We start from the raw sequence: 24205 nt of genomic DNA, 5'->3' as shown, positions 1-24205 counted from the left end.
TCTCTCTATCAGTAAAATCACGCCATCTAAATACAATAAGTCAGAATGGGCGCGATTCTCTTGAGAAGAACAAAAACAACTTACCCCTGATTATCCAATCGGACATATCCTGGACCCGCTCGCACGGCTGATTTGCGTCTATTCTCTCTTCGACACCACCAATTGATAAATAAGAGATCACATATGCACAGCGCAAAACAGACCAAAATGGTAATTTCAGCGGGCACGTATCTTGGCGCGTCCCCAGGGCTGAATGTTTGCGGGCCGATGACATTTCCAAGGCAGTATCCGATCAGATACAAAGCTGCGACAGTCGTCTTCTTGGTGTACCCCGCAACATTGCTCGATACTAAAGAAAGTACACTGGCACCTGTCGCAGGAAGTGCCTGCGTCATGTAAAAACCAATTAATCTTCCGATATTGTAATTGTGCGAGATCGGGAGCGCGACGATGAGAATGATCCCGACCAACGCGCAGGCCATGGGTCCACACGCTACCAGCGTGCGATTTTGAAGTCTATCTCCGACAAAGCCGTTAGTCCAGCACGCGATAATTACCATTGCTCCGCCGGGAATGCCGTAGAGCAGACTTTGTTGGGATGTGTATCCGAATCCCACGATCAGTTGGCTGAAAAAGTTGGTGAGTCCGCCGTTTGGTATATCAGAGAGAACCCCGTAGGCAACCAAAGCCCAGGTTAATGGATCAAAAATTGCTTCCTTGAATTGGTACCACTTGAAATGCCGGTTTCCAATGCCCTGTTCGTTCTCGCGTACTCGCTGGATGGCTAGGAGCCTGTCGCGCTGGTTAAGCCAGCGGCAGTTTAGTTGGGAGTCGGGGATAATGTAGAAGAAGAGAATTCCAATGCAGGTCTGTTTAAAACTCGTTTAGACCAGACAAATCATAATGTAGTAGGTCTTTGGAGAGAGGGATTGGCTTACCGTGAAGCAACCAGTCGCAATGAAGATGAGCTTCCATCCAGCAATGGACGCGTCTACTTCGGAGATGCGCCGCAAGATACCGTACGCCACTAGTCCACCTATTATTTGACCCCAGCCATTTGCACTGATCCACAGTCCGGCGCGGAGGTTGTGTTCATGCACAGTATACCATTGAGACGAGATTAGCGCGAAAGCCGGCATGCTGGCAGCTTCAAACATTCCCAAGAGGAATCGGATTGCCATTGCACCTTGGAAATTTGAGACAGTTGCAAAAACAGCAAGAATAATACCCCAGGCTGTCACGCAAAAAGCAGAATATTTCGCCAATGGTAGCCGTTGTAGAAGGCGGCTTGTGGGATACTAGAGGATCATCATTAGGTTTGCCTGTGCCTCGCTGAATGGCTGTCTTACCTCCCAGACCAACCATCCAATGTAAAAGATCGACCCAAGCCAGGAATATTCGCTTCCTGTGAGATTAATATCCTTCTTAATTCCCATAATACTGGCGTATGACAGAGTCGTTTTGTCGAGATAATTCAAACCAAAGACACAGCATCTATTTAACGTTAAAGAGTAGCCTCGGAGTAGACTCGCGCATACTTACAGAACAGGTAACATATGCCAGTCAATCGTGCGCAGAAGTCTTCTATTTGTCTCTTCATCCAGGACCAATGGCGGGCCATCATAGTCCGCCATGGCCTTCATGGCTTCGTCGTCATCTTGCGAGTATTTCTTTACCTCCTCGGCCACGATCGCTTTTGCATTCTCGATGTCTGCCCCAGGGGTTACCTGGCCTGCTGCGGCCCCAGTCGAGGCAAGCTCGATATGATTATGACCGGGCACTTCCATCGCCATCGCATCTTTGCTAGACGGTGTGCTCATGTCGGCTGTGTTGAATTAACTGGATGATAGGGCAGCCTTAGCCCAGGGGGCTACTCGCAATTATACCGAAGTCATTGACCAAAATGTTCCCTCCCCATGGGGAATGCCGGTGGGAACCTTGTCCGGACCCACTTCCGGTTGATCTCCGATGCACCGACGGTGGACGGCAACCGGTCGTGGCCGACTCGGAGACCATCTAAATGCACAGAGCTGCGGATGAGCGCTTAGCCGCTAGCTCCCCGCACTTACTTCTTTTAAATCCTCGGTGCCTGGATAAGAACTTGCAGGAAATTCGTGGAGTTCTCCAACATCCCGCATCATGGCTAGCATAACCGGACTGAGGGGCCTCAACCCTCCCCCGCCGTCAAATAACACCGTTCGCGTGCGCATGGTAGACACAAAATCTTTCATGTCTCTTCATGCGTTTTCATTTGTCAAGCCCGTCATGCCGGGCCATGAGAGGATGAGCGTGACAACGGTGGCCTTCTTGATTGAGAACGAGAGACTGGGCAAGAAAGCCATGTTCGATCTCGGGACTCGAAAGGATTACTGGAACTGTCCTCCGTTTACACTGACGAGGATCGAAGCGGCTATACCTGGTGTCCGAATTGAGAAAGACGTGACCGAAATCCTGCAAGAGAAGGGAATGAAACTGAGTGAGATAAGTGAGTTGTGATTTTCGTATACTAGTTTTGTTCTTTTTAACGATAAAATTTCCGCCAGACGATATTATCTGGTCACACAGCCACTGGGACCATATGGGAAGTCCGCATTTGTTCCCCACTACAACGAATCTATGCTATGGAAAGGGCACGGGGCCGTTCCCAACATATCCTGAAAACCAAAGTTCCAACCTCAGTGCCGAAGACTTTGCAAACCGAAAATGTCGGGAGGTCGATTGCTCCGATTTACACATCGGACCCTTCCCAGCCCATGACTTCTACGGCGATGGGTCGTTATATCTTCTTGATACACCGGGGCACTGGCCGGGCCATATATGCGCGCTGGCCCGAACTACACCGGATACCTTTCTCTTTCTTGGTGGCGACATCTGCCACTTTGCCGGTGACTTCAGACCCACCGAGGATATTCCACTGCCGGACACTATTCCCGGTGACGCCCTCCGACACAGCAAGAAGTATCCTGCACACTGTCCTTGCGAGTTCTTCGCCGCGCACCATCCGCAGCTCCGCACATCAAAGTCTTCGGTCGACACAAAATCGACCCCGTTCTATGAGCTCTCTACTCATGCGCACTCGACGTACAAATTTCCAGACGTCGCGGCAGTAACCACAGAAAGGATGCAGAAACATTTCGATTCCGACCCTAATGTCTTGGTCTGTCTTGCTCACGATTCAGCACTCCTAGACCATCTGCCCACCTTTAATGAACATCCTGATCAAGATATCAATGACTGGAAAAAACTGGGAATGAAAGACAAGTGCCACTGGGGTTGGCTTGGTGAATTACCGCGGTATAATGAGGACGGAACTGTACTCGGTCCAGGGAATCGGGAGAAGCCAATTGTGGATGGGCTCTGGAAGAATGGTGATCGGGTGGACTCACTTAGATCTTAATCTTGACTGAGTTAGTCGGGTCTTTTATATAGAGTTAGATGGATAAAATCAGATAAGTGGTGAAAACAATCTAGACGGTTACGCTCAGCTATTATATATGAAATGGAAAATCGGCATTGGTCAATCCTCCGCCTCCAGGCGCAAGCAAATCATAACCCATGCCCAGATTCCACATTTCCTCGTCTTGGAATCCCCAGTTATTGTAAGGTGAGATGCCAGGCGTCGGCTGAACAGAATCCACATAGTTTGGATCCGCATTGGCATTTGGATTAAATGAATGCTCAACAGAATACTTCATGGGTCCGGATGATTGGCCGTTTATCGGGTCCCGGTGTAAATCTATCCATGTAGGCCCTTGTTGATATGCGTTCGAACTTTCAGTCACATGTGCTTTACGTGCGGTCGAAGATGCCTGCTTCAACATTCTCTCGAACCCATTGGCCATGCTGAAGACCATATGGTTAGCACCTGCCTTGCATCCACGGAGCAGCTTGATAATTCCTTCAATAAGTGGTCGTGTTCTCTGGGCAGGATCGATTGTAATCCCGATAAGATACCACCGATGCGACATCTTCATCAAAAACACAACCGCGAAGGCAATCATAGAATGAAGGTAGAGAGGCATTCCCACAATACCTTCCCGGTATCCAGTATTCTCAATGAAATGTTGAAGCAGCGAGTGCGCAGCTTCGATTGCCCTTAGCGTTAGAGGCCGCAAGCTAGTAGGCAGGTCATGCAGGTTATCCAGCGGCCGTCCTCGGAGGACCAACGAATGAAGCACCAGTTCACTGAAATAGTAGTGGAGATCCACGCCTCCGCCCAACATATCCATTTCTCGTAAGTATCTCCAGCGATCCTGCCACGATTTTGCATCATCCGTAAAGCGGGAATGATTCAATACAGAAGCATCGTCGCCGCCCATTATTCGTTTCGGCTCCAACCCGAAGGTTTGAAATGCTTTGCTCATGTTGGCGAGGCACGTCACCTGTGCAATCAACACTCGGTCGGGTGGAGTGCACCATGGTGAATTTAGCAGAACTTCAGAGTCCTTAATCGGCCGTAGCTCACCCATGACGGGTGGTCGACCATAAGCTATGCTGGATTGGTGATCGAGAACGAATAAAAGATACCACAGTCTAGCCTTCTCAAGGCTATCCCGTCGTGCATCTTCGCTTATATCCGGGGTATAGAATACCTCATAGAATGCATGATGAAGATTCAACTCGGTGGCCATTCGGATAGATATACCACTCAGTTTCCAACTCAGGTCTGGTTCCCAAAATGCAGCGATGCACAATCCCCGGATATCGTCGAGGGTGTGAAATCGGTCAAAAATAGCAGATGATATAAGACCCAGGAACCGGCTGTGACAGATTTCGTGTGTGGATTCGCGACCGGGAATATGCAGGGCGCTGACAAGCATAATAGCTGTAAACAGAATGGTAGAGGACGTTCGCACAGTTTCAAGTGTTGCATCCGGTAAAATGGTGGCAGAGAAGAGATGAGGAGAGAGAAGAGTCTTGAAACTATATTTTGTCAAATTGTTTGATCAAGTCGGATAGTCCGCGGGGAGAAGGACTTACAGTTCCAGCATCTCCTCTGCCTCTTTATATGACAGTAATTTCTCTGCAATCAGATCGGAGTCCATGCGTCTCATCCCGCCTTTCCGCCTCTGCTTGACACTGCGCAGCTGGCTACATAGTCCATTCATTCTTGTCGCCTCGATTAGACTGCCCATTGTTCCAGGCGAGAGGTCACGCTCGTCTCTCCTCCCAGTGCTAGATACCGGCTCTTGCGAGTTTTGCCTCGTCGGCTGAGGTGATTGAAGCGTCTCCGAAATGACAGGCTGGGCATATAAGTCCAGGGCCGGCATGTTGAGCTTCTCAAGGACATCTTCAAGTGCTCGCTCAAGCTTGAATAGAACCACATCTGTTGGCTGGTGGGTTTTCTCATCGCCCTCAGCGCTAATCCACACCTTCTTTTCACTAACACATTGTAACTGAAGACGCAAACATCGAGAGCAGGTGCCCATGCCGCGATCGGCGGAGTCACATTTCACTTTGAGTCGACGACAGATGGAGCATGCTGTTCCTTTGCGCGACGGTTGGACATCGCTATCATCCAAAACTACTCGACGCTGCCTTTTTCTTGGAGGGGGCGTTTCTGCTCCTGCCGGGGCTTGTCCATCATTGATTTCAGAGCTGTACATTGTTCTATTTTGCCAGTATTGACACAAAACACATACCGGCTCTTGTTTTGCGAGATGTGCGATAGTTCTGAGCAACGCAACCAAAATAGTGTCAGGAGAACAAGAAGCTGTCAATAATAGAGACATAACTGCGCGGCCAGTGACAGCCTCTCGGCCTTGGCCGAGAATCCATTCTCCGCACTCGACCAAATTAGTTTAGCGTTAAGCTTTCGCAGCAATACCGAGATTGCGGCACTGTCGGGTATCCCATGGTGCTCGCAACGCGCGCCGAACAAAGCTATATTTTTGTATATGTAATCAGATTTCAGTTTCAATTGCTACAACATCAATTATGCAGGCCGCAGCAGCGTTCCTTCATATGGCAGTGCATAGTCGGCTGCCACGATTGAGAGCGGAGAATCAGCGCTCATCCCGCCCGGTCCCACCCCGCCGGGGTGCGTCGGCGTTTCGCCGGTGGGGATAAACCGACCAGAATGTGGAGGGAAGCGCTTTTTGCCGGACGCGGAGATCAATCGGAGTAGAGAGATAAGTTGGCACCAATTATCACAAAGTCAAAGGCTTGGTTTCTCGCTGGTCTTTTTAATTTTTGGAATACGGGCATACACTCTAGTTCATCCAGATATAGTCAACCTCTACATCATGACAACTTTCCGTCCACGCATCGCTATCACGCTCGGCGATCCAGCAGGTGTCGGACCTGAACTCGCTGCCAAGCTACTCGCAAACCCCCAGAACAGAGCAAGAGCCGACCTGCTTGTGCTTGCTGACAGATGTGAAGTCGAGGCAGCTGCTTCGGTTGCCAACGTGACAATCCCCATCTCCGAAGTCGCGGGACCAGAGAGTGTCAAAGTACTTGACGATGGTACCGCGCCCACTATTTCGATTGGGCGAGGCAAAGTGTCAAAGGAAGCCGGCGAGCGGACATTCCATCAACTGAAACGCGCCGTTGCGATGGTCAATCGGGATGAAGCAGATGCTATTGTCTTCACGCCGTTGAACAAGACATCGCTGCATATGGCTGGCATGCACGAAGAAGACGAGTTACGGTGGTTTGCTAAGCATCTCAATCATGATGGTACCACTAGTGAAGTGAATATTATTCCAGGGTTGTGGACTGCTCGGGTTACGAGCCATGTGGCCATCAAGGACGTCTCGTCGAGAATCTCGAAGTCCACTGTCTTTGATGCGGTTGAGCTTCTCAATAATTTGCTGTAAGTTTTCTCATTCCGTAAAATTTTGTGACAGAAACTGATACATGGCAATCCAGGACGGACTTTGGCATCAACAACCCCCGTCTTGGGGTTTGTGCGCTCAACCCACACAACGGCGAGAACGGGCTATTTGGCCGCGAGGAAATTGATTCAATTAGGCCTGGCGTTGAAATGGCTCAGTCAAGAGGACTGAACGTAAAAGGGCCTTACCCTTCTGACACCATCTTCCTCGGTCGATCAAATTATGATGGTATCATCACCATGTACCACGATCAAGGACAGATTGCGCTCAAGGTCATTGGCTTTGATGGTGGAGTGACTGTTCAAGGAGGCTTGCCGGTGGTGATAGCCACGCCTGCCCATGGCACGGCATTTGACATCGCGGGCAAGAACATTGCGAGCGTGAAGAGCAGTCAAAACGCATTAGATGTTGCAATTGCGGTTGCGAGCAAGAAGGCCGAAAGAAGATATACAGCGGCAAAGATGCAGAGCTCGCATGCTACTAATAGTGTTTCCACACACTATTAGACGCGGCTGGTTTTATTCATTCGGACCTGGTATGGACCTCAATCTATAAACGGGTCACATAACTAGAGATACAGATATCCTTAATCATAAACAGTTGATTACTAGAACATATAAACATAGTCCTAAGCACGAACTCATACAATGACAACCCGGTATTTCAAGTCAGAATCCTCAAGGGTAAATCCGCGCAGTAAGATGGCTTTAATCCGATTCGTCCGCTTTTAGCTCTCTTATTGTTTTAGCCGGAGTGGCAGTGTGTGACACCGAGCCCGCGACTTGTTAGTCCTGGCAGGTCTCAAAGCTGAAACTCATGCTGTCTTCCCTGTCACTCGCCTGCATGAAGCTTAATGCCGTGTTTGATGAGGAACTTTTCGTCCTGCGTTTTATTGTGTATGATTCGGCAAATGACCCTATATATTTATGTTATAGCTTGAGTCCCAATGATTTTCGTGTGCGAGAATTTCCGATTCAAGAGGAATACAATTCCTACTACGGAGTAGTGAGAAACATTACACTTAATATTCCCAAATGCTCAAAGAGTGGACAAAGACCGAGCTCGATGTGCTTCGGCTAAACAAGCTGAGCCGGAGACAAAATGTCCCGGCCACCCACACTCGATCAAGATGGCTCCATTGGAATCCTAGCTAACTAGTGCAGCCTAGCACTCCTGGGGCTAGCACTGGAAGCCGAGAGAGCAAGATCCGGTTCATGTGTAGGAACTCTCTCTGGTACTAGCACGTCGACTCCATACAGGTACCGGCGCCACCGGAAGCCAGACCCGTTCCGGGTCTTTGACAGGATCAGGAACACTTCAGCCACCACACTACGTACATACCCCTGACTGACTATTCCCTTTGGAAAAAACGGCACAAAGAACACGTCGGGCTGCACAGGCAGGAGTTCTGACAACAAGCTCGCTAACTTACAGGGCAGTTGAAGCCGTGGATTCCGGTTGGCCAGATGGGGCGGTTATGTCACTAACCAGTCATCGCCGCTCGACGGACTTATTTTCGGTCGAACAAAAACAATCGGACCAACAGGGACAAATAAATCAAGATTTCCTCGATCGTAGTCTGACAAAAAGCTGTACCGATCGCTGACGGCACAAGATCGGCTGTAGGGAAGAGCATTCGTCTCAGCAAGTCTCAGGGCGAGACGCCGGCGGCAGGCAGGGTTGTAACCTGCGGCGCCAGAGCTGCAAAGCCCAGACAGGGACTTGGTGACTTTCTGACCAATCAACCGAGCCCACTGAGATCAGTAATGATTAGCCTTCCACTTTTCGACCATTCTTCTTCCACTCAGTGAGCCCTAGGTTTGGGTGAGATTCTAGGAAGAAAAGGAGTCGGCGATCAAGCCCGCGACAGATGCCAACACTATCCAAAGCAAAATGCGAATAAAAAGAGAAGTGAAAGTTAATCATTATTATGTTTCTGTTTCTGCAGAATGAACACGTTGAATCGCGTTTCGAGAAATTGTTGATTTGGGATGCTCACGCTGCTCTATGCTGATCCGGCGCTTCCTCTTCATGTCTATTTTTAACCGCCATGTTTCTCTTACGGATCTCACACACTGGAGGTTCAGCACCTCATTGGATCCCCACAGCCGCCAGGTAACGGTTCCAGTTCTCAGAACATTACTGGTTCGCTGCGAGCATCCTCGGTGTGTTCCTGCACTAGTGGACGCCCGCCAACCAATTCGGGGGGCGATTCCGTTTCACCTGCTCGGCCTCAACTATGCCGATTGGAAGGATGGGACTATGATGGCTTGACCTGCCTGCTCTGCACAATGAGCTCGCCCCACGAGGGGCGCCGGACATGGCCCAGCTGCAGCCACCAGGAAGAACTCTTTGTCTAGATTCTATGGGTCTTCTCGTTTTAAGACGCGCCCTCCTCCCTGAAAGTTCAGCAGGCATTCATCCTTCTTGTTTCTTGCTCCAGTCATTGTTTATCTTTTCCGCTTCGTTCAGTCTGTTCCCTCTTCTCGGTTTGCTCAGAACCAAAGCCATTCGTTTCGGACTAGGATTGTATTCCTTATCCCCGTCAGGGTCCCATTGTTGCAGGTTTTCAACAATACTAGTTATATCACTTCTGTGCCACCCCAGCACCTCTCTCATCTCTCTCCTTCAGCCTCTCGTTGACAGCGCCCTTTCAATATGAAGGCTGCAACCTCCATCGCGTTCTTTTCTCTTCTGGCCGCTGCCCAGGCCACCGGTGCTGTATGTCTGCTATCCTTCCTTGGTGTTCATGTATACACTAACACTTCACCTAGTACTGGGGCTCTGAGAAGTGCTACAGTAGCCCAGGCAGGTCGCCCAACCAGTGTAATGAGTGGCAAAAGACCGGTTTCGACTGGACCGGCCTCTCTACTGGATCATTCGGACAATACGGCGGCTTTGACTTTTCCGGCTTTACTTGCAGCAGCAGCTTCAGTGGTGTATCGTACGGAAAGCGTAGCGGTATGAGGCAGGTAAGTCAAGGATACCAGTTTCGATCTGGGCTCACATTGACCTGATCGCCAGGGCAAATGCATCGAAGGAACGGCGTACAAGAGCGACAGCTCGTCGGCTCCCTCATTTTCGTGCAGTGGTGAGGAGGGTGGCTTCTCCATTACCAACTTTCACATGTCCACTTCGAAGAAAACCGACGTACAGATCATCTACGGCATGCCTGACGGCTCGCAGTGTCGTAACACTGCTTCCTGCTCGTCCGAAGGTAGCATCATCACCAATGACCAGTGCGGTGGAGCCACCTCCGTCCACTTCAAGCTGCCTGACGACAGTAATGATGAAAGCTGCGGTTTCGGCATCTACAGCATCGGCTTTGACTGCACCCCCGGCACTACTACCACTGTTCCATCTGTCCCTACCACCACCATCGTTCCATATATCCCTACCACCACCATCCTTCCATCTATCCCCACTACCCCCGTTGTTCCCCCCGAGTACACTGGGTCCACGACCATTAGCACTCCTTTGAAGTTGACTACCTCGACCGTGTACATCACTAGTGAGATTACAATCACCAAATGTGCTTCAACCGTCACCAACTGCCCGGCTGATTCCACTAGTGTGGTGACCTCAACCATTGCCGTCTCTACTACCATCTGCCCGGTGACTCAGACCACCTCGACCCCTGCTAGCCCGACTGGAGTGTCTCCTGCCAGTACACCTGCTGGTTCGTCTGTTGTGTCTCCTACCCCATCCTCGCCTGGCGGTGGCTCCTCTGTCCTGTCTGTCCCTACAACGACCCCTGCTCCTTATGGAGCTGGCACTATTTCTACACCCTCTGCTCCTGGAGAGCCCACCGTTACCGTCATTACTTATGAGACCACTACTGTCTGCCCTGTGACCGCCACGATAACTTCTGGCTCAAGCACATTCACCACGACGTCTAGTACTATTTCTACTATCACGATCACCGAAACGTCCACTGTCTGCACCAGGTGTGAGGGAAGCACGACTACTTCTGTCCCGTCTGTCCCTGCCACGACCCCTGCTCCTTCTGGCGTTAGCGCTACTTCCACCCCTGGAGAGCCCATAGTTACCGTCATTACCTATGAGACAACCACTGTCTGTCCCGTCACTGCCACAATAACCTCTGGCTCGAGCACATTCACCACGACCTCTAGTACTATTTCTACTATCACGATCACCGAGACTTCGACTGTCTGCACTAGGTGTGAAGGAAGCACGACTACTTCTGTCTCTGCCGGTACTGGAAGCATCCCTACTCCCTCGGGAGTCGGTGCCACTTCCACTTCCACCTCCACCACCACATCTGCCACTTCCACTTCCACTACCACATCCATTTCCACCACCACATCTGCCACTTCCACTTCCACTTCCACTACCACTTCCGTTTCCACTCCCTCTGTCCCTGCAGATACCACAACAACTGTGGTGACCTACGAGACCACAACTACGTGCCCTGTCACCGCCACTATCACCTCGGGCACCAATACTATCACCACGACTTCGAGCACGGTGTCTACCGTTACTCTGACCTCGACCTCGACATATTGCCCGAAATGCGTTAGCACGACTGGCACTTCGCCGACCTCGGTCCCCTCGGCTCCTTGCCCTAGCACCGTGCCGCAGTGCATCAACACATGGCTGTCGCTCCTGCCTAAGTGCACGTCTAACAGCGATGCTAAGTGCTTCTGCCCGAACAAGGAGTTCACCAAGAAGGTCATTTCCTGCATTGACGCATGGGGCGCCTCCAAGGCGGAGGTTGAGTCGGCCATGTCCTACTTCACTGGGATCTGTGCCGAATGGATCCCGCAGAACCCGGCCATTGTGACTGCTATCCCCTCGACTATCACTGTCGGTCCGACTGGCGTCTCTGCGGCCTCTGGCTCAGGTATCTCCTCTGTTGCCGTGATTACTTCTGCCCCTGTTACCACCATCACCTACTCGAGCTTTACCGTCACAGTCCCGCAGGTCAAGTTCACTACTTCCAGTGCGGAGGGCAATAGCCCGACCGTCGGCCTGATCCCCGCCGAGACGCCCAACGGCAGCTCGCCTGTCAACACTGGACTCCCTGCGTCGGTGCCAGCTTCCTCGACCATGGTCGTCAGTAGTCGGCCCTCGACCGTCGCAACGCCCAGTCCTACTTCAGTTTACAGTTTGGCGTCGACGGTCTCATTCTCCTCGAGTCTTCTGCTCGCGTCTCTTGCCGCCCTGTTCGGCCTGATGCTGTAAACGCGCAACCCACCGAGCGATTTTTCCATTTTCTGTTTGAACTTGAGTCTGTTGTTTTTCTATCTCTTCGCAGAATGTGTTTGGTTTTCCTTTCTGTTTTCACAGCCTCTGCACTATGACGACCGTGCTTAATTTGAAACTATGGCATTGGCCTTGGCTGTCGAACCGACCTGGTTTCTATCTGTGTCTGAAGAATTTGTCCTGTATTGTATACTTCACTCCTTAATTGTCAAATACACTAGATCTTCCAGTTACTGTATGTGGATCCGGTGTAGAACGTCGTGCTCTGGCCCGTGGTCTACTATGAAAACAGCCAATAGAGAAGCCGATCCTCGGCAATGACTCAACGTCTCATCTCGGACTGAAATTTGCCCAGCAGAGACCTCTGGTCTTCGTCTTCTCTCATGCCTATTGAAGAGAAGCTGCATACATATCAAGACAAATGTGAGTTAGTACCAGTCCGCTCCAGCCAAGTTCATTCTTCCCAATATGTGACTCGATTCCTAACTCCACCAAGCCAGACATCAACGTAGCCTTTGGACAATGGCCGGACAGGCTCAAGGAACCGTTCACTCTGTGTCCACATCATCAACACACTCCTTCTCCAAAGAGCCCGTGCCCAGCATAACCCTAATAGCCGGCCTGGGGATCCAAGGCGATGCGCACGCCGGTGTAACTGTCCAGCATCGCTCGCGCTTACATATTCGACCTCCCCCCGCGAATCTGCGGCAGGTGCATCTTATACCACTGGAATTGCTCACGGAAGTGTTAGCAGCTGGGCCGGTTAATCCTGGAGATCTGGGTGAGAATGTGACTACGATTGGCATTGATTTGAAGAACTTGGGGAAGGAAACAAAGCTCGAATTTGTTGATCCAGAACCTGGTCTCAATGGAAACGGAGATGGGGAATGTGATGCTGGCCCTGTTGTTGTGGTTATGGGGCTGCGCAATCCTTGTCCACAGATTGACAAGTTTCGCGCCGGGCTACGAGAAAGACTCATCGTGCGAGACGAGGACAGAAAGATCGTGGGCCGTCTGGCGGGCGTGATGGGCACGGTGGAGAAAGGGGGTGAGATCAGACCTGGGATGCGGATCCGGGTCCAGCGAACAGCCGAACATGAACCACTGGAATGTGTTTGATGGGAGTGGGTGTTGTTCCTTGGATAGAAGATTAGTTCTCTCGCTCCGAACGCAAATGCCCAGAACGGCCGACCGTCTGTCTACCCGAGGCTAGGCGCATCGTACCTCCATCCGGACTCCGCAATGATCTCCCACGCCTGCATGAACAGCAGCAAGAGAACAAGCCCTTCAGTAGTTCCCCACCGCTCGGAAGGAACCGTTCTGTACGGCCTGCCCTGCCCTAACCTCCTGTCATCGGAGATCAATCGCTTATCTCGGCCCAACAACACAGGCCTGATAAGCCAACCGCTCTAGATTGGCTGCTGGCCAGATTGCCCCCATCAATGCACGTTCACAGGCTCTTTTTCAGTGGACGCTCAGCCATTATTGGTCGGAGGTGGCCGTTCACCAGGGATGCCCGGAAGGCGGTCCCCTACGGGGCGACATCTACCCCCGGTTGCTGATGATTCCCCGGCCGGCCCAACTGGCGGAACAGGTCACTTTCCCCAGGGAGGTGATCGAGATAAGCATTATGCCAGCCAGTAGGTGTTGCCCAGAGTAAATAAGCAAAACGGATTAATTACCGCACTGTCCGCCCTGATAGTCGTGTCCACACACCCCATATCTCACCTCTCGCCACTGTATATCAGCCTCCCTCTCCTGGTTTTGCGATGTCCCAACATTCTCTTGATTCTCTTGTCAATTGTCAACAATGCTCACATCATGGCTGCACGGCATGAACCAAGTTCTCTATGGTGGCCCGAGGAGAGAATCAAATCGACCTTGGATGCCAAATACGTGACCAGTATCCTCCCTGCAGTAAACCACCCGAGACTGTTGGATCTCCCGCCCTGGGCAGAGGGCCTGACCAGCGATACATATTTGGATTGGATTCTCCTCAAGGCAGCACGTCTCTTTTTGATTCTCAGCGATATCGGGGTTCCGGAACGGATCTTCACGCTGGTTGACGAGTCTCTCGATGATGACAATCTGCCTATTGCAGGAGATCAAGTTCATCTCCTCCGTCTCTCGTCCGACGGAGGAGGTTCTACGCTGAATGCCAAATTTCTGCGGGCTCAATGGCGATTCCTAGTCCGCGGTATTGCCGAGGGCGAGCATGTAACATACACGGAGCAAGAAAGCGTCCCTGTGGAGGTGATGCGTGGTGGAAACAGTGCCGGGATGCAAGGCCGTGATGCTGAAGTCGACAATATTGTGCTGGCCGGCTCAGTATGTCGTGAACTTCTCCGGTCAGAAGTCCAGCTCGGTGTCGAACCGCACTTCTTCAAGCCAGAGGAGGTGCTGCAGGAAATTCGATCATTGCAGCGGCTGGCGCATGAGCATATCACTTCCGTATATGCTTCATATTCCGTCGACCGCACAATCTGCACGCTCTTCACTGGCGCAACGGCAGAGCGCACGCTGCACAGTTTCTTGACCGACGAGCCACAATCCTTCAAAAAACTACCGAAAGAGCGCCGCCGAGAGATCCTGATTACCTGGCCGCACTGCTTGGGATCAGCATTGGCCTGGCTGCACGCTCATGGCCAACCTCATGGTGCCATCTACCCTTCAAATATCCTGGTCGACCCTATGTTCCAGATCAGCCTCGGTCAATTCCAGGCCCTCGACTCACTTCTCGAACCACCTCGCGCCCACGAGCTGGAGTCATACAACTACTCTCCTCCAGAGCGCTGGGTGCGAGCTACCGCCCGGGTCCAGCCGCCGTCTACCACCCCAGCTCGCACGGTGCTCCCATCTGGAAGCCGAACAGCGCGACGGAAGCGGTCGACGAAATCTACCTTGGCATCGCTGAACGAAAGCCCTCCATCTTCGCCGGACCTCCCACGGCCGGACTCCGCCGCCTCCAAGGGAACTGCTATCCACGTAGGGTTGCCTGTCTCATCATCGCGGTCCTCCTTTGCACCCTCCACGTCTTCCTCCTCGTCTTCAACATACTCAGGCATGAACGCTACCACCGAGGGACTACGACAGCACCGCAGCCCCAGTCTGATGCAGAGGCCCCAACCCCGTCTATCAATTGCGTCCATGACTCCATCAAACTCCTCCTCCTCGCCCTCTTCTTCATCTTCATCTTCATCCATAATGTCCTCTTTCGCTCCCGCAAGACATTCCACCAACCCCGTCCTCAGCACCTGGACGTCCCAGCAAACATCCCCCCTCCCATCGGACGTCTTCTCCCTCGCGGCCATAACCCTCGACATCCTCACCCATCTCTGTAAAAAATCTCTCTCATCATTCGCCTCCCACCGCAGCGCCCGCAACCGGTCCGCCGGCCGGGGCGGGGGCAACGCCGACGCGTCCTTCCATCTATCGCGCAATGCCGTGCAGATCCAGTCGTGGATTTCGTTGCTGGAAGGCGATGCCAAAAAGCGTTGCCGTCGCAAACGAGCCAGCGACGATGTCTTCTGGGCGGTGCCTGGCATGCTCTCCGTTGTTCGGTCGATGCTGCAATCCGAGCCGGAGATGCGGCCGAGCGCGAGACAAGTGCGGAAGTATTTCGCGGCTGATATCAGCCGGATCCCTGCTGCGGATGGGGCAAATGGTGTCTCTGTGCATTGTGTGTCAGTGGCTGGGTCTGTGGCGCAGAAGAAGAGAAAGGTGGAAAACAGCCATCCGGACAAAGGGAACGATATTGAGAAACACAATACTGCCCACGTCAATGGTATATCGGCTCTCCCTTCCCCCATGTCAGGATTTGATTTTGGGTTCTCGGATGATTTGTGTGGCAGCGATGCAAATCTCAGTGACGACCCGGCTAGCTCTTCGTCGTTTGTGAAACAGGACCGGCTTCTAGTTGGATAACCCACCAGGGCCTGCAGGACTTATGGGAGGATCTGAGTAACGACCTTGTTTCGCAATAGGCAAGCTGCGCTGCCGCGAGGAATGGGTTAGTGAGAGAAAGTCGCCCGGGGTTGGCAGTTAAATGGCATGATTTATGATCCATCAGCCACTGTTCTATATTAGCTTGTGAACCCGTACCTATTCATGGGCTACTCGTTTAGTTCCGAAGAGACGATTCGATTGTACAATGACCTTCAAAAGCCCAGCAGTTGACTGAATGAAAATATGTATATTGTACAGCCCGAAGAAGAGAATGTGGTGGATAATACATGATCGTGAAGCAAATTCGTGTACGCTTCGTGACAAAACCCAGCTCAGTCATGTTGCCAGAACACAGAACCAAGGAATCGCCGTCTAGGTAGTCAGTCAAACTTGGTATCTATCCTGTAATTCCAAGGATGCATATTGATACAAGACCTCCTCGTCATAGCCCCCCCCCCCCCCCCCCCCCCCAAAAAGAAACATGGAATAAAACACTTCGTCACTCATAGCCAGAAGGCTGCGAAGCCCACGAGGCTGGAGAAGGCAATGGAAAGATAAACCATACGGTCCATCTCGGGGGCCCCACGGATCACCAGTGCGCTGGCCGCGTTCGTCTTTGTGGCGCTGGCCCCAGTAGCAGTGGTCGTACTGGCACCACTGCCACCACTGCCACCACTGCCACCCGAACCGGTTGCTTGCGCGTTGGCAGCACCCTTCTCGTACGTCTGTCCCAGAGTCGGCAGCTGCGCGCTGGGCTCGACTTCCCAGGCGCCGTTGGTAAAAGCCGGGCACTCGAGGGAACTGATCGAGGAGACAGCGGCACGGTAGTCCGAGAGAGCGACGCCCGTCGGCTTCAGAGTCGCCCACTGGGACTTCAGGTTGGTGAAATCCGGCAAGATCGGCGTCGGGGTACCCTGGCGGGTGTAGCCATCTACAACCAGAGTATTGGTGGCCGGGGCGTTCAGATCCGGCGGGCCATAGCTGATCAAGCCGTAGTCGTTGGTTTCCTCGATCCACTCGTAGATGATGGCGCCAGACCAGGTGTCTTCCATCGAGGGACCAAAGATGGCCGATTGGTCATCGAATGTGCGCGGCGGAGGGACAATGCAGCCGGTCTCCGAGAAGAAGATGGGGATCGGGTAGCCCGTGGCGTTCTTCTCCAACATGTCGTAGCCCGACACGGTGTAGCTGGATTCGCCGCACCATTCGTACGCGTTTAAGGAGTAGAAATCCAGCCGGTCCGAGGCATTCTGTCCGCACGCCAGGTAGTTCTGGAGCATGGGCCGCAGGGTAGGAATATCGGCGGCGGAGTAACCGACAGGGATTTCGCGGTATCCCTTCTGATCCCGGTAGGCCTTGACATCGCGGGCGGCAGCCAACACGTAAGGCGCAGCGACAGAGCCGGCGGAAGTCGTCAAGACCTCATTGCCGACGAAGACGCCGGCGGTGTTGTCGTATTGGACGAACTCGTCGAGCACCTGTTGGAATCGATCAAACTGGGTCTGGTTCCAGTGCGGGTCCGTCTGGCGTGATCGTTAGCTCTCCACTGGCAAAGAAAAAAAATAATAATTGGCGGGGCGCCCCAAAGAAAAAACCGACCTGTTCAATCTGCGTGTCAAAGGTGTCGAGATCCACAAACAGATAGATGCCCGCATCGGCAAAAGCCGACATGCAGCCCTGGTGGTCGCCAGTCGGGTCAACATGGTACACCCGAATGGCATTGGCCCCCAGCTCCGACATCAGCGCGATATCGCGCTTGCATTGGGCCGTGTCGATCAGAGGGTCTTGAGGGGTAAGTTGATATGCAAGGCCTGGCCACCGTTAGCCGTTGTCGCGCAACCATCATGGGTCCTGTGGAGCGGTACCTTTCAGATAGTACTGCGTGCCGTCCTCATAGAAGAACTTGGACCCGACCGCTGAGATGGTCGGGACAGCGCCCACCGCCACCGTCTGCAGCGCCCCGAGAAGGAGCGACAGCGGGGCTGCCAAGAGGGCGGATGAAGACCGCATCGCACGAATGGTGACTGGAAAGTAAGTCTGCAGAGAATAGTTTGTTGGTGACCCGGATGGTGCAATTGTAGAGAGCGAGAGAGAGACAAGAAGAAAAACGAGTGGCAGGAGAGAGGCAAACAAACAAACACAACTACGAAGCAGGAACGAGCGGATGGAAAGGAGAGGAAAGGAAAGGAGAGAAAGAATCAAGATTGGATGGTTAATATGGAGCAGGCGTGACCGACGGTTGAGACTTCTTGCTTGGCAAGGGCCATAGCACGGGCGCTAGCGTACAGAGAGTGACAGGCCGAGCCCGTTGACTTTTGGGGGTGCCTCTGTGCTTCTCCAGCTGGACGGAATCTGCCGAAACCCAACCCAGTACCGAGTCCTCTACGAGGATAGTGATTGATACTGGACAAGGGGCACCGATCATGCAACTCCATGAAACACTCCCCAGAGGCGACTTGACCCAATTGCCTATCACTGGCCGGCCGTCGGGTGCCCCTGAAAACCCTGGAAACGTTCTGGATGGCCGATCTGCAGCGCTTCACGATAATGTTTGGTTGGGCACCTGAGCCCGATGATCTCTTATCCGATTGCCACGTTGGCCCCCGGCCACCATCGCTTGCCACGGGGCCAGATCCCACGGGGGCACGGTGGCAGACCGGATGTCTCAGGACCGGTCAACTGGAGATACCTAGGAGAGTGCGCTGAACAAGCGTGTAGATGTCCCTCGTCTGTACTTGGACGCACCGGGGTTTTCCATTATCAAAAGAATCCCGGTTCTGGTCGTTCCAGACTCGGCCAAGCCTCCACTCATTCCCACAATTCCGCGGCTGCCCGCCACTCAGCGGCCAGCGTTGCAGTGTGTTCGTCAGCAGTGGGGCCCAATCCATTGCGATCTGCACGCTCCCATGACGTTTCCGCACAGGGGGAACCCGATATAAGTATGTTCGCCGCATCCGGAAATGCTGCTCTCCATATATTTGGACCTTCTCCCCAGCCGTGTGGGCAGACCTCTCGAATGAACCTTATTCCGACATGATCTGATCATTGCCTCGACGACATGTCCGACTTACGCACCTCCCCGTTTCGCATCTCGCCCCACGACCTGCTCGAGTTGGAGCGCAATGAGGCGTTCCAGGCCATGCGTGACCAGCTGCACCGTCGGGCCTGTGGCATGGAAGGGCCGAGTTTCTGCTCCGTGCACCAACACGAGTGCGCCGCCGACGACCAAGACGCATTCCGCCTGCACCGCGACATCATCCACACCTTGCTCGTCCCCCTCTTCCTGATCGACCACCAGGCCACCCGCGTCGCCGCGCGTGCCCTCCCCAGTCAAAAGGGCGCCGAGCCCGAACGGGCTTTCCGCGGGGAGGCCCGCAGTGCGTTCGCCTGGCTGCACTGCATCTTGACCGAGGAAGGAGACTGGTATCGCACCTCGCGCTGCCCGGCGTGTATCGTGCTGCACGTGCTCCACTCCGAACCGACCATACGGTTTGTGGCCGTCGCCGCGCAGTTGGCCGGCCCCGGCACGGGCTTTGACTGCTGGCTCGAGGCCCTGGAGACGGCCGTACGCGAAGATCCCTTCTGGGGCGACGCCTTCTGGCCCGACATTGAACATCGTGCAGCGGGTCTGACGGAGGGCGTGCAGGAACTCGTGCGCCAGTGCCATGAGCTCCGCACGTCCTTTGACGGTCCGACGCGTCCACCCCCGTCGCTGGCCAGGGCGCCTCTGTCAGGCTACGACCGGGTCAACACCTCCACTTGCACCATTGCGTTGAAGCCATCGAGCTTCACCCGAAAACAAGTTCGCCTGACCCGCGAGGAGCAGCGCTACCGATCGTCCCTGGCATGGAACTGCTCCCGCGATGCCCAGCTCCGGCCGTCGTTGAGCAACACGACTACCCAGTCCCGGCGGCGCTCCTTGACTTCGTGAAAGGCGACCGCACCGACTGTGGCATGAACAAGCCGCAGCTAATCATCATTCTACAACCATCTACCGAGTCCCGTCAGGAGCACCCCGAATAACTCCCGCGACGACCCTACTGTCGGACGATATTCTCGGATCCGACACCGAAAGGACCAGCGATTTTCTGAGCGAAGAATGGCACCTCAGAAAAGCTCCATCCCGCTTCCCGATGGGGGTAAACGCATCCCCATTGGACGGATGCCCGCATCCATCCAACCTGCTCCAAGACGGATATCCACCTCTTCTCAGCGGGACCGGTCCCGCCCCAATCGCAACCCCCTCAGTGACGATGCCATGAGCTCCGAACCGCGGACGAAGGGACGCATTGTGCGCTTCCGGGTCCTTTTCGACTGGCCCGGAATGTTGCGGGGCCGGACCAAAGCACAAGTCATTCCTGTCATACCAAGCACGCTCTAATTCGCGGCTCCGGAATGTTCCATGTTTGCTCTCAATCTTAATTAAAAGCCCTACAATCGAAAGAGGTATACATTATACTAGCGAATGCTGCATTGTGCGTAGAATAGCCGGAATTCGCCACGAGGCGACCCCGTTTCTTATCTGAGACGCGCGGTGGAGCCATCCAAGATGGTCTGGATGCAGAACCGGATCGGGACCACCGTTGGAAATTGGAGGATGGCCCAACGTTCTTTTTTCCTTTTCCTCGTCGTCCGTTCCCCTACGCTACTAGACGAACCCCGCGCGGGCTGACGGAGCCATCCGATCGCGCAGCGGGAAGAGAAGAATCTGACAGGCAGTAGATTGATCGTGGCTGGCCCCCTTCTATTTCTGGAAGACCTTGCAGGCTTGGCCGTGAGGAGTAACTCAGACGGCCCCCGTCAGCCGGTTTGTAGGTTTGTAGGTATCGTCATGGCTTGCCCCCCCTCCCCCTCCCCACGGTGGCGACGAGGATGATGAATCGATCAAAGTCCAGTACTTCCTCCGCAGGCGGGACCACCGGAAGCGGACAGGTACAGGGTACTTGGGCGGTGGTGGTGGCTGCCAGTGTGAGAGAGGTACCTCCCTCCTTCGGTACCGAGGTCATGGCAGCCCTAACACTGAATTCAATCTATGGGTGATCCACAATAGAAAGAATCAGATTGATCGTGAATCCAAGTTTTGTGGCCTCAGGTAAATCACCCGATTCATCAACTCGATGCACGGGCGAGCCTGAAATGATCGCCCCAGCGTGGGTCTGGCCGGCCAACGGGCGCTTCTAGACGAGCACATTTTTGGCCGCGCAACAACACAAACCCACACAGACCAGAGCATAAGGGCGAGAATGAGGAGGAGAATACCAATCAGATCGCTTCGAATTATCACCAGAAGCACAATTATCCTGATCGCGATCAAGACCAGCCGAGCCAGAGCAATAGTGAATGTAATGACCGATGACTCCATGACCCTCGCTGCTCGGTCTAGAACACCCTCCGCCCGCTGGGTCTGGATCCAGCCGGTACTGGGTACCTCGTCGGTCCCCAGCGCGCCCATAGTAATGCCAAGTACCCGGTACTCGCTCTGCACCCTCCTTCCATCCGTCAATTTCCAGTCTTGCTTTTCCCTTCTTTTCTTCCTGGCATCATCCTGGTTTCTTCTCCTTCCTTTTTTCCACTGCTGGTTTCTCCCCTCCATCTCCCTCAACTCACTCTCCCCTCCTCGAACTCTTCCTCGGTCGCCTACTCTCGCCTCAGACTATACGCCACCTTCGACCAACTCCCTTGAATCCACCCATTCGCTCACGATCTGGTCGCGACCGGCCGTCGGTCTTATGTCCTCTGTCGTTCCCCTCCATCCAACCGACCAGCGAGACTGGATGAATCCTTCGCAGTGCAATGGATCGTGGTGGCCTGTTGCTTCCCTCTCAGACGACCGGGTCATGACCTCCCCATCACCCACTTCCGTGAACCTCAACCCCAGCTTCGGACAACCCAATCTCGGTGACATCCGCGGCGGTAGTCCCACCAAGCTGCGCCGGCGGGCCTCGCAAGGGTCATTCCGAACCAAACCCTCGCCCGTCTCCCGCTTCCTGTCCAAAGGCAGCGGTGCCGTACACTTCCCTTCCTGGGAGCAGCACCGTGCAGGCTCTCCAGGCTCACCGTTCCGGGCTGAGTCTCGACCTCGGTCTTCTGATTCCCGCCTTCGTCTGTCCACCACCATTTCCCGCGGACCGAGAACCGTGTCTGGACACCCTTCCTCGTCGTGGGAAGGTCGTTCTCGACCCTCATCGGTCCAGTCGGACTATCCCACCACACTGCCGTTGACACCACCGGATGACGACGCCCCCGTAGCGTGGAATCCGCTGTCGAAAAGTTTGCTGTTCGATACACCCATCCAGCAAGACCAGGGTGCCATGCCCATGGTTGATGAAGGCCCGAGTGCAGGGAACTCCCCTGCAGTTGGACCCTCAGATGGCCTCAGCAGCCCATCGGATCAGCTCTCTCACACCTCCTCCAGCTCTGGAGGTAGCCCGGGCCCGCATGATGCAATGGATTGCCAGCAGGACGTTGGGTCGTGGCTGGATCACGGCATCAATGCGACTGGTGAGTGTCTTAGCAGATGAAACATGCACTAGCTAGATTCTAACCAACCTCGTTTTAGTCTCATCACTAGGTGTCTCCAACCCTCGAGGCGAGGCTGTGAAGGTCGTTTCACAGACACTTCCATATCCGCGGACATCGGACCAGTCGGTATCCCTGCCAAAAACTGACAGTCTGTTCTGCTCCATCGTCCAGTCTGTGCACAACCACCTTCAACCAGGCCATTCACCTTATATCAACGTCACCCACGCCGTCCCCGAGCAATTCAGCCTTTCCAATCTACCACACTCACCACCTAGCACCCCACGCTCTTCTGCTTCTCCCGACGATTACTTCAACGCCACAGTGTTCTCTAGTGCAGCAGTAGTAGGGGCCTATCATGATTCCCGAGGGCCCCTGCAACGGCAACTCTCGCACGCTCCCATGCCGATTGTGCCGCCACACAGCGTTCACATCTCGGTTTTGGAGAGATATCTCCCTCCACCGTCGGCGCAGGAGTACCGGGATCTGTTCTGCCCAACCCGCCCATCCTTCCTCGTGGACCGACTCAGCGAGCTGTCGCCGAACGGCGGCTCGTTGCTCTTCGTCTATCCAACCAAGAAGGGCGCATCTACTTTCAAGTCGCAGTACCTCGGCCCCATCCTTGACCCGCTCCTCCGCCAGCTGGTCGTGGTAAACGAGCTATCAGCCGACGTGGGCCGCTACCTGGGCAAGCTCTCGACAGTGTCCCAGATGGACGATTTTGCCACGATGAAAGCGAACATTGTCGCACTATGCGAAGCCCTGAGCTCGCCCTCCTCGCAGTTCCAAGTGGCCGATGCAGGCCGCGGCAGCGCTGAGCTCGACCGCAGCCTTTGGGCAGAGTGGTTCATCCACCAAGAAAAAGTCCGCATGAAGGAGGTGCTCAGCCTGTATTGGCAAAACGGCCGCCGAGCCCCGATCAGCAAGGCCATGACCGCCGGCGGGTCCGGCAACCATATGACCGACCAACAGGTCACGTCATCCATGCTTCTCAGCGAGATCTTCGACGGCATCCGACGAAGACCCTATGGCGAGGACAACGAGCCTCGCGATGGAGTCGAGCTGGGCGTCTTTGTCATCCGTCGAACCCATTAAGAGCAGAAGACCCCCAGGCTCTTTTACACTTATTCACTTCGTCCACCCCCTCCCTTTCACAACTATATCGTTTTTTAGTCTACTAGTCCCCAGCGGCAAAAGATGGCATGGGACGCACGCACAGTGTCCCCGTGTGGGTTTTTGCTCTTTCTCGGGTGGCTATATCATGTTTGCTCTTTTGCTTTTTTCTTCCGGTTGTTAGCTTTTCTCTCGTCTGTTGGAAGAAAGGAGTATGAATACCCAGGATAGTGGTGATGATTTGGCAGTGATTGATGAATCTCTCTGTCTTGATGATTGTTATAAATATATGCATGAATCATATAAATATTTTTTACGCAACTTGAAGTATGTAATCACTGGGCTGTGCTTGCGGAAGGCCTCAGGAGCATTTAGACACGACCGGATATTTTGAGTTCCGGTCAATTGCGCGGCAACGCATGATCGAGACCAACAACTCATTTCAAGACAAACAGTAGACTGTCCAAAAGGTCTCCCTCGTTATTATTATTACATTTCTCCTGACTGTTAGTTAATTAGTTGTGATCTCAGCTTAGTACTGCAGAACTGATGATCGCCCTATA

The 24205-nt window shown here is 53.6% G+C and overlaps 9 protein-coding genes across 9 annotated transcripts; 6 read left to right on the top strand and 3 right to left on the bottom strand.

Moving 5' to 3' along the window:
- Positions 1 to 17: 17 nt before the first annotated feature.
- PFLUO_LOCUS1702 (Allantoate permease) lies at positions 18 to 1820 on the bottom strand (the record flags this gene model as incomplete). Its single annotated transcript, XM_073778765.1, has 5 exons — positions 18 to 26; positions 558 to 869; positions 939 to 1298; positions 1350 to 1494; positions 1543 to 1820. The coding sequence occupies 5 exons, from the start codon at positions 1818 to 1820 to the stop codon at positions 18 to 20; spliced, it is 1104 nt and encodes a 367-aa protein (XP_073635788.1).
- Positions 1821 to 2139: 319 nt separating this feature from the next.
- On the top strand, positions 2140 to 3397 carry PFLUO_LOCUS1701 (uncharacterized protein; the record flags this gene model as incomplete). The annotated part of the gene is made up of 2 exons (XM_073778764.1): positions 2140 to 2485; positions 2544 to 3397. The coding sequence occupies 2 exons, from the start codon at positions 2140 to 2142 to the stop codon at positions 3395 to 3397; spliced, it is 1200 nt and encodes a 399-aa protein (XP_073635787.1).
- A 91-nt stretch (positions 3398 to 3488) lies between these two features.
- Positions 3489 to 5429, bottom strand: PFLUO_LOCUS1700 (uncharacterized protein; the record flags this gene model as incomplete). Its single annotated transcript, XM_073778763.1, has 2 exons — positions 3489 to 4761; positions 4981 to 5429. 2 exons carry the CDS (start codon positions 5427 to 5429, stop codon positions 3489 to 3491), a joined length of 1722 nt encoding a protein of 573 aa, XP_073635786.1.
- An 816-nt stretch (positions 5430 to 6245) lies between these two features.
- PFLUO_LOCUS1699 (uncharacterized protein) lies at positions 6246 to 7345 on the top strand (the record flags this gene model as incomplete). The annotated part of the gene is made up of 2 exons (XM_073778762.1): positions 6246 to 6817; positions 6874 to 7345. The coding sequence occupies 2 exons, from the start codon at positions 6246 to 6248 to the stop codon at positions 7343 to 7345; spliced, it is 1044 nt and encodes a 347-aa protein (XP_073635785.1).
- Positions 7346 to 9497: 2152 nt separating this feature from the next.
- On the top strand, positions 9498 to 12044 carry PFLUO_LOCUS1698 (uncharacterized protein; the record flags this gene model as incomplete). The annotated part of the gene is made up of 3 exons (XM_073778761.1): positions 9498 to 9560; positions 9614 to 9811; positions 9864 to 12044. 3 exons carry the CDS (start codon positions 9498 to 9500, stop codon positions 12042 to 12044), a joined length of 2442 nt encoding a protein of 813 aa, XP_073635784.1.
- Positions 12045 to 13886: 1842 nt separating this feature from the next.
- Positions 13887 to 15989, top strand: PFLUO_LOCUS1697 (uncharacterized protein; the record flags this gene model as incomplete). The annotated part of the gene is made up of 1 exon (XM_073778760.1): positions 13887 to 15989. The coding sequence occupies one exon, from the start codon at positions 13887 to 13889 to the stop codon at positions 15987 to 15989; it is 2103 nt and encodes a 700-aa protein (XP_073635783.1).
- Positions 15990 to 16513: 524 nt separating this feature from the next.
- Positions 16514 to 18020, bottom strand: PFLUO_LOCUS1696 (uncharacterized protein; the record flags this gene model as incomplete). Its single annotated transcript, XM_073778759.1, has 3 exons — positions 16514 to 17533; positions 17610 to 17821; positions 17876 to 18020. The coding sequence occupies 3 exons, from the start codon at positions 18018 to 18020 to the stop codon at positions 16514 to 16516; spliced, it is 1377 nt and encodes a 458-aa protein (XP_073635782.1).
- Positions 18021 to 19068: 1048 nt separating this feature from the next.
- PFLUO_LOCUS1695 (uncharacterized protein) lies at positions 19069 to 19941 on the top strand (the record flags this gene model as incomplete). Its single annotated transcript, XM_073778758.1, has 1 exon — positions 19069 to 19941. One exon carries the CDS (start codon positions 19069 to 19071, stop codon positions 19939 to 19941), a length of 873 nt encoding a protein of 290 aa, XP_073635781.1.
- Positions 19942 to 21847: 1906 nt separating this feature from the next.
- Positions 21848 to 23624, top strand: PFLUO_LOCUS1694 (uncharacterized protein; the record flags this gene model as incomplete). The annotated part of the gene is made up of 2 exons (XM_073778757.1): positions 21848 to 22511; positions 22570 to 23624. 2 exons carry the CDS (start codon positions 21848 to 21850, stop codon positions 23622 to 23624), a joined length of 1719 nt encoding a protein of 572 aa, XP_073635780.1.
- Between the last annotated feature and the right edge of the window lie 581 nt (positions 23625 to 24205).

Source organism: Penicillium psychrofluorescens, assembly GCF_964197705.1.
Source record: "Penicillium psychrofluorescens genome assembly, chromosome: 1".
In the NCBI taxonomy this organism is placed as follows: domain Eukaryota; kingdom Fungi; phylum Ascomycota; class Eurotiomycetes; order Eurotiales; family Aspergillaceae; genus Penicillium; species Penicillium psychrofluorescens.
This window is presented reverse-complemented; position numbering and strand designations above follow the sequence as displayed.